The 17,720-nt window shown below is 36.1% G+C and overlaps 1 protein-coding gene across 1 annotated transcript; it reads right to left on the bottom strand.

The window, feature by feature from the left end:
* Nucleotides 1-1,041: 1,041 nt before the first annotated feature.
* Nucleotides 1,042-5,685, bottom strand: LOC134851462 (4'-phosphopantetheine phosphatase-like). The gene is made up of 3 exons (XM_063867563.1): nucleotides 5,393-5,685; nucleotides 3,858-4,194; nucleotides 1,042-3,615 (listed from the first exon to the last, which is right to left on the bottom strand). The coding sequence occupies exons 1-3, from the start codon at nucleotides 5,561-5,563 to the stop codon at nucleotides 1,694-1,696; spliced, it is 2,430 nt and encodes an 809-aa protein (XP_063723633.1). The 5' UTR covers nucleotides 5,564-5,685; the 3' UTR covers nucleotides 1,042-1,693.
* Between the last annotated feature and the right edge of the window lie 12,035 nt (nucleotides 5,686-17,720).

Raw genomic sequence — 17,720 nt, 5'->3', positions numbered from 1 at the left:
GTATTTCATTGCTAAGTGGTATTTACTAATAGGACACTGACGCCTGCTTCGTTTCCAGTTTACTTTTGTTTAATTATCTTTTTTACCCTTCAAAAGTTTTTGTTTGTAGTAAAACTTTGACTTCTTGTGTTGTTAGAAAATTGAGGATAAAAACTGAGAAAGATGAAAAATTATAAAGGCAATTTTTGATGTTCCGAGCAATTTTTTCACAGCTTTAAAAAATTTTTAACAATTCAATCAGAAAACGGTTAAGAATTAAAAACAAAAAAGAATGTAGAAATCAGAAGCCGACATCATTTTAATTGAGGGGGGAAACAAAACGACACTCTCTAAGGAAAACAAAACTTGTCAAAAAAAAGTTTTTCACGACCCAATTCTCTTGAACCAAACAAGTATTCGAATCTTTTTGCACTCAAACCTACGCAAAACAAAAATAAACAAAAAATGAACAAAATTAATTAAAATCAGAGTTGGTAAAGTTACAAATTACAGAACTTTTCATTCTAGAGAAAGCAGTCCTAATCAAATGAAAAAACAATGGTTTGAAAATTAAGTCGCTAACAAAAAGATAATATTAAGCATAAGATAATAAGAAATTAGGCATGTCAGCCAGCATGTGATGCCAGTAACAGCACGTAAATCTCAAATTTAAGAAAATTGTTGGCAGGAAAAATTCTAGCTCTGATCAAAAGTAGAAATGGATATTAGAAATGGTATTAGAAAGTTGTTAACTTACATGAAACAACATTTTTTTTCATAATCCATTTTACTGGGCAACTTTCCAAAACTCGGTCGGTAAAAACATGCAGGACATGTTTTAATGTTTTTGTTTAGCAGCATCCCGTGATCAGCAATTATCCGGAATGAAGTGTTTATCAAATTTAAGGGCCATACAGTTCTATTCAAGGGACACGACATTCTTCTAATTATATGAAAAGGATTCGTTAAGTTTTTTTTCGCCGATCTTGCTGAAACAAATCTCCTTAATAAACGTCAACGAAAAAAGTTCAAAAAGAGGGAACGTTCAAAAAATTCTTTTCAATTATTCATAATTTCGTTCAAATCAAGTAATCTACTTTTTCATCAGAAAATTAATATATCAATAGCAAAAAGGAATGATTTGGTTTAAGCATAACTGAGGTCTTTCAGCGTCCATTAAATTTTAAACCATGCTCGTCATAGCGCAATGACACCAAAAAATACAAATTGCATTAATTACAGATTTATATAACACGAAAAATTTAGAACACAACTTGCGCATAAATCAACGGTCAATTAATTAGTGAGTGAAAAAGCGAAGCATTACGACTATGCTTAAGAAATCTAATTAGCAAGTCTTTGCCATCTTGTGAGACTCTTAGGATCAAGTTAATAGACCAAGTTAAGATCCTACACCCCAGCGCTTAATTTAAATTAAATTCGCTAAGCGCTGCATGTAAAATGCTCGATTCTGATTGGCTGAAAAATCCCAACTTAGAACCAAGTTAACATCCTCCCCCAAAATCTTTGGTGGGAAAGATGTTAACTTGGTCTGACTTTTTTTTGCAAATGAATTGTCTTTTCTAAAATTCTATAAGTACTACATAAACCATTATATTTGATATACTGGGAAAGAAAATAAAGAAATGCACAAAAAAGACCATGACTTTTCTTGTTTTTAAAATCGAAACTTTTCAAATGATCGGTTTTTGTTTTAGTTCATGACATTCATATCTGTTTCGTTCAGTTCAAATTTGCATACAACGCAGAAGTCATGCGTACCTCCCATTTGTCTTCCCAGTTCACGATTTTTAATCACCGCCAATTTCAAAGCATCACATGAAAACTGAGCCTTGAGATTTGTATGAATAGCCCTGCCCATTCCCGTTAGAATGACCAAATCAGTTTGCATGTTAGATACAAGTTCTACCAATCGATAGTCGATGCGGCTCAAGTCCAAACAAGGCGAGTATGATCCTGTCTCGGCCAACATTAACATCTCACTGTCTAGAGCTTCTTTAATTTCATCATTTTCACCGGCCAGAAGACCAATTTCAAGCTTCAGTTCCAAGAATGTTACGTCATTAAGAGCCGGATATGTGTTACTAGCTAAGATGACTTTCGTTTTGCGTCTGATCAAATACAGCGCCAATGGCAAGATTCCCAGAAATAGGTCGAAGCCACTGTTGTCGACAAATACCAAGGCGCATTTATAATCACGTTTCTGATCCGCACCCAGCAACGCTACCTTCAGTTGATCAAAATCATCAATTAACCATGGTCTAGGTTCAATCATCTCCCTTGCATTTGTGATTCCAAATCCCGGTTGGAAAAATTTTGCAACTGTGCTTGCACCCCAGTCAAAGAAATTCCCAGAAAGAGCACCGTAAATAATTTCGAGGAGTTCTGCTTCACTGCCATCCTGCAACGTGTTGATATAGTCCATTCTGGCATTAAACTGGCGCTTTGCAAGATCGTTTTCGTTTTGCTTCTTCTGTAAAAATATGTCATGATACCCAGCGTCTCTTAGAGACTTCTGATTCAAATTCAGGAAGACTCTCACAGAGCAAGATCCCTGGGCCAAAGGCTGCGCTTGAATTCGCTCCAGAGCACTGATATAGAACCTTTTGTAGGACTTGGCTTTCTCTGTAGATGTCGGATCGTATTCAAGTGCCAGATCATACATCCGGTCGATTTGTTTCTTAAATACGTTGAGCCAAAACTCGCGTCTTTCTGGGTCAGTCGCTAAGTCAAAAGTATCCGCAACATACGTCTCGGGTTTTTTCAGCAAAGGCAAGGGTTCCAAAAGGGAATTGCTAGAATCTAATTCAAACATGTTAATCTGATTGAGGACTCTCCGACTGTTTTCTTCATCTGACATGTTAAATGAAGTGTCGAACATGTAGTTCTCGTCCCACGAGTACTTTTCAATGTCTTCCTCTTCCGTTCCTTTCAGGAATGCACCAATAGCACCTAAATATCCCTCGTGTCTCAGAAACAGAGCATTTACCGCCCCGTCCGAGAAAAAGTCAACTGCAAATGATATCGTATGCATAGTAGCACGATTGTTTCTGATGAAATAACCGCCAAAATATATTTTATTGACATTGTGAATTCGCGCGTACAAACATGCAATCTGCCCAATTCCATTGCTGATCATATGGAGGAGACTTTTAGCTTGATCGGCATCGCTGAATTTTGATCTATCAATAGTCTCGTCGCGGGATCCACGCACTGTTTTTCCAAAAGAACTGGCGGTTAGGTCACTTGGTAGACCAAGTTTATCGCAGTTTCGTCCGTAGATATCTTTAACAAGCATGTCAACGTTGGCCGAATGTCCTTCAGTACATAGGTCTAAGAGTTCATCGAATCCTTTGGCGTTTGTCAGTAAGGATCCGATGCCCCAGAAAGTACCGCCTCCCATCGCGGTTCCGCCCACACGTTGAAACTCACTGGGCGATGACACCTCGAGTATACTGACTCCTGAGCCTATGTTGACCAAGAGGTAGGGATAGTCTATATTCTCATAGTTGTGGAATAGAAACGGGTTCTTCTGCCCCTTCTTGTACTCGAACACCTCGTTCCGAATGTTTTTGATGAGAAAGTCACAACCTTTCACAATACAGTCCATCTCTCCTACAACAAAAGATATCATGTATTTCAACAAAGCCAGAATTTAACTTCATTGTTTACTCTGGCCTGGCCTACTACTGGTGACATCAAAATTTAATTTAAAAAACTAGCAAAACCAACAGTATTTTCTTTGCATTAAGTTTCTTTCAGCCATAGAAATGTGTGTCCAAATAAGTGGAGAGCATCAAAACTTGCTGAGAAAAAAATAGTTAATTTTTTCAAATAATGCGTCGCAATTATGTAACCTTCTGCGTCTAGCTTGCATCCGAGCTGAGATGATATGAGTTCCTGGTACTTGAGAGCGCCTCCGCCAGTGGCTTTGACCACTTTGTCCTTCATCATATTCACACTACAATGCACCAGTTCACTCTTGAGGAACTCCAGACACTGCTCTATGTATTTAGTCTCCGCTTTGATGAAGTGAAGTCTGAATCCAGTCGAGTACGCCTTGTCTCCTTCCTTTGTGGCAGCAGGACCCGATGACGATATGGAACCATCGCTAGTGCAGGCCGCCTTTTGGGGTGCTTCGCAAGCAGCGCTATCGTCTTCAGAGCAGGAGTAGCGTGTTTCACGGCGCCTGACCTACTCAGGAGAAAAAAAGTTTCACAAAATATTCAAGTGAGTTAGAAATTTGTCATTTAGTGAAGTTTGAAAATTGTATTTTATATATGCAGTTATCGTTGATATGATTCCCTTGAAGCCCATCCAATAACAATCACTAGGGATTTAGTGCAATTTCACAACCAATAACAATATTACAGGATCTTGCTTTTACTCAAGTTTGAACCTAGATCAACAAATTGTTTTATGACAGCACAAGACATTGGACATTTCCGTCGCAATTCGATAAAAACAGACATTGTTGATGGTCAATTTATGATTAACAGAAGCAATGTCATAAAGAAAAGAAGCTTGCCTGATTATGACGGACCTGCAGACAAACATGACGATATAGAACTTCTTTTTTATTAAAATTGACTTCTTATGGGGCCTAGGAAATTAGACGAAAACCAAATTAGACGTGACCAACAAAAACGAATTTAGACGTCGATGCAAAATTACAAATATGGGAAATTAGACGTTATTGTATTGTTCGTGCCTGAAATTTGTTTACCGACAATTAACTTTTGTTCAGCTTTCTTAAATGCAAATCAACTTTTCACATGCCGCAATTTTCACATTCCGCATTTTTCACATGCCGATGCCGCAACTGTATAATTTATGCATTTCAAAAGTGTTTTATAATCTTGAAATTGACATTTTATAAATCAATTGTGATAAATATTTTGGCTTTTTCCTTCCTCCCCCCTCCCCCCTCCCCACCTCACACGAGCTTCAAAATATATGTGTAACGAGTGGTTTTAACGAGGTTGAGTATGAAGATCATTTATGTTTGTCCTGGCCTTATTTGTCCGTATGTAAATTTTCATTACAATCGGACAATGTGGTCAACAAAATTACATGTAAAAATTTGCACTTGTGGGGAAGGAAAAAGAGCCAATATTTTGATATGCAATTGGATCATATACTATTTTTTTTGTAAATATGAAAATTTGTTTTGGGCAATAAGTTTTGTTAGCCCTTTGCTTTCCGTCTAAAATGCTAGCTTTGCAAAAACAATTTAAAGTCCAAATTCATTTTTGTTGGTCACGTCTAATTTGCTTATCGTCTAATTTCCTAACCCCCACTAGCGAGCGAATTTTAATTTTAGTTAAAAGAAACAAAATGTTTCAGACGTTGCCACTTGATATTAGGAATTTGTAAGTGTTTAAGTATTTACCTTTGATATGTAAACAACTTTGGCAAGTGATCCTCCAATGTCGATGGCGAATCTAGTGGCATGTCTCAGATTGCGAAACACGTTCTCAGAGAACAGTGGCTCATCCTTGTCGCCCTTGGTCTCGTTTGGCACATTGATACTCGTTCCAAAAGTGGGTTCAGATCCAGACATCGATTTGGGTATAATTAGTTGGGTTCAAGAACAAGCTAAGCTGGGCAGATTCATCGCACAATATTTAGACTTAGTCATCCATTCTCTCTGGAAATATTTGTAAACAGTATTTGACCACACAAATACAGCTAAGATCAAGAAATGGCATCTAAATGCAAATCAGGGTGTGACCCGACTAAAATATCAAAGCGATATTAACAAGATGGTCCCTTAAAAATAAAGATGAAGATAGAATCTATACATTTACTCTTTCTAACTCTAAATGGTAGCAGTAGTACTGAAAAGATGAACAAGAGACGCGGCAAATATGTTATCGTTCCCACAAGCGACCAGAGTTTGGACGAGCCTAGAACACAGAGGTCGAAGCTAGAAAACAGTCGGTTTTCAGAACACATAGGTCAAAGCTAGAAAACAGTCGGTTTTCTTTTTAATTGAATTTTTCATGATTTAACCTTGATGAAAACTTTCTAAATTAAGAGATGACAGCTTAAGCCAAATTTTTTCTTAATACAAAAACATCTCAAAACTCAGCAATAACTCCTAAATCTCAAGTGATTCAACCCAAATCTTCGAAAACTTTTGAAAATCGAAATTTTGAAAACAAAAAGCGACCTCACATATTCTTCCATTTTACCAAATAAAATAGAAAAACCAAATTGAAAATAAATTCATTTAATTAACCGATATTTCCGAAATATAAATTTCTTGATTTCCGAAAATTTATTTGGTCTACGCGCATTCTGATTACTAGAGTACTTACACTCGAACTTCTGATAACTACTTACACTCTAACTCTGCACTTTCCAGTGGATAAGTTCTTCTGGTTTACTATTTAAACTGGTCTACCCATTATTATGTCTAGCCATAACTTAACATTTGATGAGTTTGAAAAACTTAATGAAAATGCTCTATACAAAATTTATGCAGATCTGTACGACCGGGAGGACTATAGAAAGACTATTAACATCATTAATCAAACAGGGGGAAGGGCGAACGGAACTTCAGGACAGATCCAGGAGTCAAGCACCCAAAACGTCAGTACCAGGACCCCAGTTATACGTGAGTTTGAGCCCCTCAAAATCCACGAAGATACTAAGAACTTAATTATGGGTTCTAGTATCACAGCTAGAATCAAACAAAAACTATGCCCAACGACACGATAATCCATTCATATAGAGGCAGTAGCACAGAGGAAAAACTGAAAGTGTCAACTAAACATCCGAGCTCGAAACTAAAATGCGCAATTGATGGCACTAACTCTATTTTAAAGAGGAAATTTGAAACTTTGAATGACTTCTCGATGATAAAAATTGAGGAATTGATTGAATTATAAGTGCAAAACTTCACATCTGAAATAGTGGTAATATGAGAAATACCACCAATTTTGGATAACGTAGAGGCAAATAAAAACGTAGACTTTTATAATGAATAGATTAACTGCACATACGGCTCTAAACTTGGTTATCAAATACTGAAACTAAATACAATGATAAAAAACAACAACAACTGGAGCTTTCTCTATTTGGACAAAATTCACTTAAATGACGAGCATGGTGGACCGTTTTTTTTTTTACAAAACTGCCGCAGATCTTCCATCTGCCAATACTCTAATAATCAACTCCGCCCAAAAAATGTACAAAACTTCGACAATCAGAAGCATAACAATTCTGTAAATCGGCTTCATCCTTATTAACGGTCACGCAGTAATTTCAATAATCTTGCTATGCCTCCAAACCCCTTATATAGTTTTATGCAGAGTTACTATAGCTAAAGCTAGTTAAAAAGAATTTGGTATAAGTCTGGTATTTTTGTTTTGGAGTTTTCAACAAAGTCAATGTTAACAAATAAACTCTTCTTTGTGCTTATGTTCATCTATTGCAACAAAGTAATCATTTTTCGATAATTGACCAAATTCAGAACAAGTAATAAATTTCCATGGGTTGCCAATTTTTTTCCATTAAGTCAAATTGAGTGCCTCTCAAGCGCACTAATAACATCACTATAGTGCCTCCCAAGCGCACTTTACCTTAATCATTATTATTGATAATTTAAGTTTCACTAATATTAACACTTCTCGTATTATTAACTTTATTGTCAAAATTACTTTTATGCTGCAGCACGATAATCTAAATCCAGCTCCAAACCTACAATTTAACGACAAATCGCAGAGACTAAACGATTACAGAAACAACATAAAAACTCTACGCCTAAACTGCAGGAATTTAAACAAAAAAGATCTGGTCTGAAAAAACTAGTAAATAGATGTGGATTAAACACAATTTATGGATTCACTGAGACAAGGTTTGATGACTCCAATGATAACAACTTATGGACACTAGATAGTGATCATTTTGTCTCCTTTCGATGTGATAGATCAGCAGTCGCAAGCGAAAGAACAAAAAAAGGGGGCGTCATGATACTCATTATTAAATATTTCCTATAATCCAAATAAATCTAACAAAACAGAATTTGTCGATGAACTTGCTCTGTCAGTTGACTTCGCACAATCCTTTAATTCAAATATTGTTCTTATGGGCGACTACAACCTTAACTATTAAAATACTGAAGAAAAAGAATCATTAGATACCATTTTAACACCCTATAACTTAGAAGTTGTCAATAAATCAACACCAACTCATTCAAAAACACTGATTGACTATATTATCACAGTTTCAAACTCAACCAAATTGAAGAACAAAGTTTTAAATTTCAATCCACCAAATAAAAGTGATCACTAAGCTACAATTTTGATATCTGAAACGAAGTTAGTTGATAAAACTATGCCGTTTAAGCGCACAACCTACAATAGATCAAAACATTCAGAAAAAGAATTTAAAATTGCGCTAACGAGTATTAATTGCGAGTCTTTCTACAGGCAAAACAACCCTCTAGAATAACCCTGTAGAAAGACAAAAAAATGTTCAACGTTTTAAATTCCAATGTAGTAAGCTGCCTGAAAAGATGCGCACCACTTAAAACAGTCTACAGTCCTAACGACAAACCAAAAGTCACCCTGAAAGACGATAGTTTTATATCGAAATTATTTAATCCTGAAACAACTGAGCGACATAAATGGAACACAATAAATGACACAAGAAACTCGAAAAAATCAGCAAACAAAATCACACTACTAAAAAATTCATTTGGTGAAGCAATAACAAACAACTTCTAAATGGCAAAATTTTTGAACTACAAGTTTTCTAGACTCGGATGATTTTTTGAGAAAAAAGAACAAAAACGTAATTGATTTAACCGTCTAAAACACAAGGACCAGTAAGGAAAGCAAACAAAATTTTGGTTTCCGGTTTGTAAGTGAAAATGAATGTAAGAAAAAGTTAACAAATTTAAACGCAAAAAAAACCACCCGGACCTTCTAGCCGGGGCTCTGAAAGATGGGTGCAATGAAATATATCCACACCTTACATTTCTTGCATAAATGAATTTATTAGTAAAATTTATTTCCAACTAGACTCAAAAGAGCAATTATTACGCCAATATACAAAAAAGATTACCCAGAAATAACAGAGAACTATAGACCAATCTCCATAACAGGCGCACTCTCTAAAGTTTTTGAGAAACTACATACGGGGGTAATTTTAGATTAATTTCTAACCTTTCAGGCAGAAGTTTAAAATATATTCAGAAACATGGCTAGCAGGATCAAAACAGTACAATCGATAAAAAAAACCAGTGACAATCAATAACCGAATACTATTAAAGAACGCTTTAGTCATTAGCCGTCTGCACTACCCAGCAAAGCTAGTAGGCAGCTCGGCATCCAATCTAAAAATATCGCTTGAAAAACAACTGAGATGGGCAATAAAGACCTGCTGTGAGAGAAAAAAATTTGATTCTTCATTCGATCTTAAGCTGGAATACAAGGTACTTCCGGCTTCCTGTTTCTCGATTGGAAAATAATTTGCCATCTATGGAAAATCAAACATAACCTACTACCGGCATACAAAAATATCAAGTACGTGAACAACACAAATGATGAGAACAAAAGAACTAAAAAACTACACTTTCAAGCAAGATTCAGCAGTCATTATATCGAAAATAGTTTTTCAGAAAATCAGTTCTTATTTGGAACCTAATTCAAAATGCAAAATCAAACATAAACAGCAGCATTTTAACTTACAAGACTATGGAATTTAAGTTTAAGGAATATTTTCTATCTAATTTTTGTGAAGATCCTTCCATGGCAACCTATGGAAAAACATGGAAACTAAATTTATTTGCTGTTTAAATTCTAACCATTACTTTTTTATATTGTAAACAAATATATAACCAAGAAAAACTGTTTGGCTTACACTTGCTTAAAAATATTAGTTTTCATTTTGCAATTAAAGTGTTCATTTTTTTTTCTTAGAGTGTTTTTCAAACGGAAAATTGGTGAGGCACTTTCAGATATGATTCCAGCTGCATTCAAAATTTTTCCCTAAAGCCTTTACATTGTTATAAAACTTGACTTTTATATTCTAAACCGTATTCCGCGAGACGACTCTTGCCAATTGATCTCATCTAATCAGGTACTGGGCCAACAGGTTAATTTAAACCTTATTCAAGCCGCTGTCAAAAAGTATCGTTTTCGCTGAGATCGATCTGGACTTACATTCAAAGATACTTGGACAGCAACAGACTATTGTTTTTGTTCCGACTGAAAACGAAAGATGGAGCTTTGCATTCGGATCTTTAATGTTTTGGGCGTAACTAAATATTATGAGTTAATATCGGATAGTCAAAAGATGCCTCGTATAAAAGAATTTTTTAGTCGTTATTCACGTGTCAGGACATTCGTGTCCCAGACATTTATGTCCCGGTAAAAACAGTCCAAAATCCAAAAAGTGGCCAAGACTTTTGGTTCCCAGACAAAAGTGTCCGGGCTATTGCCGCACTAAATAATGACCGGATTAATTTCATTTGCTCTCAATAGGAAGGATTAAGTCGATAAGGCACGCAACTGAGCAATTAGACCAGAAATTACTTTGCGCAGCATATTAGAGACAAAATTAACAGAGGACTCAAATCATTTACACATACCTACACAATTATCGCTTGATTGATAATGTTTCCAAACGTAGACACGAGAGAACAATTTCATTGTTATTGCTCTCGAGTTCGTGTTGACAATGGAAATTCTGATGACAAATAAGAACAACGAAACGCTAGTGTATGATGCATACGCATACTTCAAACATCGAATTCTAACAGACACCTGTTTCGTGGCGATGTGCTTTATCTAAATGCAATGGCCGTGTGCGCACTTTCCAAGATAACGTCACTATCATAAATGATCACAGTCATTTTCCCGATCCAGCCGATATTGAAAAACAAAAATTCAGAACAGCTCTCAAAACAAGAGCAGGTGTTGCAGATGAGCCACCACGTCAAACAATTCTTTCCGCCAAAAGAGACACCAACAGAGAGACTGCAGCAGTAATCCCGAGCTATTCCACCAAGAGGACGATTAACAGTGTAAAACAGGAAAAACGGCCCAGAATTCAGGAACCGCAATCTTTAACTGATTTTGAACTGCCAGAGTTGCTGAAAGTGACACACAGTGGCGAGCGTTTCCTTCATTTTGACTCTGGACCTAATGATACCAAGCGAACAATGCTTTTTAACACTCTTGCGAGACTCGACCTTCTCAGTGGCGTTGATGATTGGTTCTGCGATGGCACCTTTTCTACGGCCCCTAGTGTGTTCTTTCAGATATACACCATCCACGCATCAGTCGAGGGAATTCTCATTCTTATTGTGTATGCATTGCTTCCAGACAAGAAAGAGAAGAAAGAAGAGCTTTTGAGCTGCTTCGGCATTGAATTTCTCAAACGAACCACCATTGATTTCGAAAAAGCGGTCAAAAAAGCGTTCAACTCAATATCCAAAAATGTATAAATTCAATACTGCTATTTCCATTTGAGCAACAGTGTCTGGCGTCACATTCAGTCTACTGAGAATACAAACAACTACAGACTAGATCTAGAATTTAGCGAGCATGTCCAAATGCTCCTGAGTATCGCTTTCCTGCCTGTACGTGATGTTTCTACTGCTTTTGAAACTTTTCAGAAGACATGCCCTGAGACAGCCCACCCAATCTTCAATTACTTTGAGAACAATTATGTTGGTCGGCTCTCGGCGGCAAATGGATAAAAAAACGAGTGACAATCAAGGAGCGAATACTATTAATGAACGCTTTAGTCATTATCCATCTGCACTATCCAGCAAAGCTAGTAGGTAGCTTGGCAGCCATCCAATCTAATAACATAAAACAGTCTACAGTCCTAATGACAAACCAAGAGTCACCCTGAAGGACGATAGTTTCATATCGAAATTATTTAATCCTGAAACAACTGAGCGACAGAAATGGAATACAATAAATGACACAAGAACTCGAAAAAATCAGCAAACAAAATCACACTACTAAAAAATTCATTTGGTGAAGCAATAACAAACAACTTCAAAATGGCAAAATTATTGAACTACAAGTTTTCTAGACAAGTTTTCTAGACTCGATGATTTTTTGAGGAAAAAGATTGAAAACGTAGTTGATTTAACCATCTAAAACACAAGGACCAGTAAGGAAAGCAACCAAAAGTTTTGTTTCCGGTTTGTAAGTGAAATTGAATGTAAGATAAATACAACAAACTTAAACGCAAAAAAAACACCCGAACCTTCTAGCCTGGGCTCTGAAAGATGGGTGCAATAAATATATCCACACCTTACATTAATTGCATAAATGAATTGATTAAGTAAAATTTATTTCCAACTAGACTCAAAAGAGCAATTATTACGCCAATATACAAAAAAGATTACCCAGAAATAACAGAGAACTATAGACCAATCTCCATAACAGGTGCACTCTCTAAAGTTTTTGAGAAACTACATACGGGGGTAATTTTAGATCAATTTCTAACCTTTCAGGGAGAAGTTTAAAATATATTAAGAAACATGGCTAGCGGGATCAAAACGGTACAATCGATAAAAAAAACCAGTGACAATCAATAACCGAATACTATTAATGAACGCTTTAGTCATTAGCCATCTGCACTCCCCAGCAAAGCTAGTAGGCAGCTTGGCATCCAATCTATTAATATCGCTTGAAAAACAAATGAGATAGGCAATAAAGACCTGCTGTGAGAGAAGAAAATTTGATTCTTCATTCGATCTTAAGCTGGAATACAAGATACTTCCGGCTTCCTGTTTCTCGATTGGAAAAAAGTTTGCCATCTATGGAAAATCAAACATAACTTACTACCGGCATACACAAATATCAACGTGAACAACACAATTAATGAGAACAAAAGAACTAAAAAAACAACACTTTCAAGCAAGATCCAGCAGTCATTATATCGAAAATTAGTTTTCAGAAAACCAGTTCTTATTTAGAACCTATTTCAAAATTCAAATGCAAACATAAACAGCAGCATTTTATTTTACAAGACTATGAAATCTAAGTTTAAGGAACATTTTCTATCTAAATTTCGTGAAGATCTTTCTATGGCAACCTATGGAAAAACATGGAAACAATTTAAATTTATTTGCTCTTAAAATACTAACCATTACTTTTTTATATTGTAAGCAAATATATAACCAAGAAAAACTGTGTGGCTTACACTTGCTTAAAAACATTAATTATCATTTTGCAGTTAAAGTGTTCTTTTTTTTCTTAGAGTGTTTTTCAAACAGAAAATTGGTGAGGCACTTTCAGATATGATTCCAGCTGCATTCAAAATTTTTCCCTAAACCCTTTACATTGTTATAAAACTTGAATTTTATATTCTAAAACGGATTCCGCGAGACGACTCTTGCCAATTGATCTCATCTAATCAGGTACTGGGCAAATAGGTTAATCTAAACCTTATTCAAATCGCTGTCAAAAAGTATCGTTTTCGCTGAGATTGATCTGGACTTACATTCAAAGGTACTTGGACAGCAACCGACTATTGTTTTTATTCCGACTGAAAGCGAAAGATGGAGCTTTGCATTTGGATCTTTAATGTTTTGGGCATAAGCAAATATTATGAGTTAATATCGGATAGTCAAAAGATGCCTCGTATAAAAGAATTTTTTAGTCGTTATTCACGCGTTTCCTTCATTTTGACTCTGGACCTAATGATACCAATCAAACAATGCTTTTCAACACTCTTGCTGGACTCGACCTTCTCAGTGGCGTTGATGATTGGTTCTGCGATGGCACCTTTTCTGCGGCCCCTAGTGTGTTCTTTCAGATATACACCATCCACGCATCAGTCGAGGGAATTCTCATTCTTATTGTGTATGCATTGCTTCCGGACAAGAAAGAAGAAACGTATTTTCGCCTTGTGAGCTGCTTCGACATTGAGTTTCTCCAACGAGCCACCATTGATTTCGAAAAAGCGCTCAAAAATGCGTTCAACTCATTATCCAAAAATGTATAATTTCAATACTGCTATTTCCATTTAAGCAACAGTGTCTGGCGTCACATTCAGTCTACTGAAAATACAAACAACTACAGACTAGATCTAGAATTTAGCGAGCATGTCCAAATGCTCCTGAGTATCGCTTTCCTGCCTGTAAGTGATGTTTCTACTGCTTTTGAAACTTTTCAGGAGACATGCCCTGAGACAGCCCAACCAATCTTCAATTACTTTGAGGACAATTATGTTGGTCGGCTCTCGGCGGCAAATGGATAAAAAAACGAGTGAAAATCAATGAGCAAATACTATTAATGAACGCTTTAGTCATTATCCATCTGCACTACCCAGCAAAGCTAGTAGGCAGCTTGGCAGCCATCCGATTAATATAAAACAGTCTACAGTCCTAATGACAAACCAAAAGTCACCCTAAAAGACGATAGTTTCATATCGAAATTATTTAATCCTGAAACAACTGAGCGACAGAAATGGAATACAATAAATGACACAAGAAACTCGAAAAAAATCAGCGAACAAAATCACACTACTAAAAAAATCATTTGGTGAAGCAATAACAAACAACTTCAAAATGGCAAAATTATTGAACTACAACTTTTCTAGACTCGGATGATTTTATGAGGAAAAAGAACAAAAACGTAGTTGATTTAACCATCTAAAACACAAGGACCAATAAGGAAAGCAAACACAAGTTTTGTTTCCGGTTTGTAAGTGAAATTGAATGTAAGAAAATTACAACAAATTTAAACGCAAAAAAAAACACCCGGACCTTCTAGCTTGGGCTCTGAAAGATGGGTGCATTGAAAATATTCACACCTTACATTACTTGCATAAATGAATTGATTAAGTAAAATTTATTTCCAACTAGACTCAAAAGAGCAATTATTACGCCAATATACAAAAAAGATTACCCAGAAATAACAGAGAACTATAGACCAATCTCCATAACAGGTGCACTCTCTAAAGTTTTTGAGAAACTACATACGGGGGTAATTTTAGATTAATTTCTAACCTTTCAGGGAGAAGTTTAAAATATATTAAGAAACATGGCTAGCGGGATCAAAACGGTACAATCGATAAAAAAAACCAGTGACAATCAATAACCGAATACTATTGATGAACGCTTTAGTCATTAGCCATCTGCACTCCCCAGCAAAGCTAGCAGGCAGCTTGGCATCCAATCTAATAATATCGCTTAAAAAACAAATGAGATAGGCAAAAAAGACCTGCTGTGAGAGAAGAAAATTTGATTCTTCATTCGATCTTAAGCTGGAATACAAGATACTTCCGGCTTCCTGTTTCTCGATTGGAAAAAACTTGCCATCTATGGAAAATCAAACATAACTTACTACCGGCATACACAAATATCAAGTACGTGAACAACACAAATAATGAGAACAAAAGAACTAAAAAAACTACACTTTCAAGCAAGATCCAGCAGTCATTATATCGAAAATTAGTTTTCAGAAAATCAGTTCTTATTTAGAACCTAATTCAAAATTCAAATGCAAACATAAACAGCAGCATTTTAACTTACAAGACTATGAAATCTAAGTTTAAGGAACATTTTTTTTATCTAAATTTCGTGAAGATCTTTCTATGGCAACCTATGGAAAAACATGGAAACAATTTAAATTTATTTGCTCTTAAAATACTAACCATTACTTTTTTATATTGTAAGCAAATATATAACCAAGAAAAACTGTGTGGCTTACACTTGCTTAAAAACATTAATTATCATTTTGCAGTTAAAGTGTTCTTTTTTTTCTTAGAGTGTTTTTCAAACAGAAAATTGGTGAGGCACTTTCAGATATGATTCCAGCTGCATTCAAAATTTTTCCCTAAACCCTTTACATTGTTATAAAACTTGAATTTTATATTCTAAAACGGATTCCGCGAGACGACTCTTGCCAATTGATCTCATCTAATCAGGTACTGGGCAAATAGGTTAATCTAAACCTTATTCAAATCGCTGTAAAAAAGTATCGTTTTCGCTGAGATTGATCTGGACTTACATTCAAAGGTACTTGGACAGCAACCGACTATTGTTTTTATTCCGACTGAAAGCGAAAGATGGAGCTTTGCATTTGGATCTTTAATGTTTTGGGCATAAGCAAATATTATGAGTTAATATCGGATAGTCAAAAGATGCCTCATATAAGAGTTTTTTAGTCGTTATTCACGTGTCAGGACATTTATGTCCCGGTAAAAACAGTCCAAAATCCAAAAAGTGTCTAAGACATTTGGTTCCCAGACATTGTCCGGGCTATTGCCACACTAGTTAATGACCGGATTAATTTCATAAGCTCTCAATAGGAAGGATTAAGTCGATAAGGCAACGCAACTGAGCAATTAGACCAGAAATTACTTTGCGCAGCATATTAGAGACAAACTTAACAGTGGACTCAAATCATTTACACATACCTACACAATTATCGCTTGATTGATAATGTTTCCAAACGTAGACACGAGAGAACAATTTCATTGTTATTGCTCTCGAGTTCGTGTTGACAATGGAAATTCTCATGACAAATAAGAACAACGAAACGCTATGAAAGTGACACACAGTGGCGAGCGTTTCCTTCATTTTGACTCTGGACCTAATGATACCAAGCAAACAATGCTTTTCAACACTCTTGCGGGACTCGACCTTCTCAGTGGCGTTGATGATTGGTTCTGCGATGGCACCTTTTCTACGGCCCCTAGTGTTTTCTTTCAGATATACACCATCCACGCATCAGTCGAGGGAATTCTCATTCTTATTGTGTACGCATTGCTTCCAGACAAGAAAGAAGAAACGTATTTCGCCTTTTGAGCTGCTTCGACATTGAATTTCTCAAACGAGCCACCATTGATTTCGAAAAAGCGGTCAAAAATGCGTTCAACTCATTATCCAAAAATGTATAATTTCAATACTGCTATTTCCATTTGAGCGTCTCATTCAGTCTACTGAGAATACAAACAACTACAGACTAGATCTAGAATTTAGCGAGCATGTCCAAATGCTCCTGAGTATCGCTTTCCTGCCTGTAAGTGATGTTTCTACTGCTTTTGAAACTTTTCAGAAGACATGCCCTGAGACAGCCCAACCAATCTTCAATTACTTTGAGGACATCTATGTTGGTCGGCTCTCGGCGGCAAATGGAACTCGTCAAAACCCCAGATTTGACGTTGACAGCTGGAGTTGTCATCAACGTGTGATAACCGGGCGACCCAGAACCAACGAGGCTATTGAAGGTTGGAATAGCAACTTCGGCAAGCTCGTGAACGGCAAGCACCCATCATTTCCTACTCGTAGAAAAATTTCAGGAAAACAGAAAAACGCTGAAATCTTGATCGAAAAAATGTGTGCCGGGTAAAGAGTGTCACCTTTTAAAAAAACCTCTTTATGTCAAACTGGACAAAAAACCTATCCGAATTAGTTGCGGCCTACGACCCAAGTAAACTTCTGAGTTTCCTAAAAGGGTGCAGCAGCAACATCTAACTATAATTCAAAGTCAATTTATTTTCCAATGTTGATATTGCGAAGCAATAATTTTCAATAAAATTTTCTAAGTTGAATTTTCCCAGAAATTTTCAAAATTTAGCTAGTGCCGTTTTGAAAACGGCAAAATGATCAATGTGATCAAGCTTTTCCCATCCTCTTTCCTTTTGGCTCAATCAAATCAACCCATTTCAATTTTGCCCTTGTTAACCCAACTTTGGGTTTTTCAATTTCAAATAATGACCAAATTACGAAAAAA

This window comes from Symsagittifera roscoffensis, chromosome 7 (assembly GCF_963678635.1).
Source record: "Symsagittifera roscoffensis chromosome 7, txSymRosc1.1, whole genome shotgun sequence".
In the NCBI taxonomy this organism is placed as follows: Eukaryota; Metazoa; Xenacoelomorpha; order Acoela; family Convolutidae; genus Symsagittifera; species Symsagittifera roscoffensis.
This window is presented reverse-complemented; position numbering and strand designations above follow the sequence as displayed.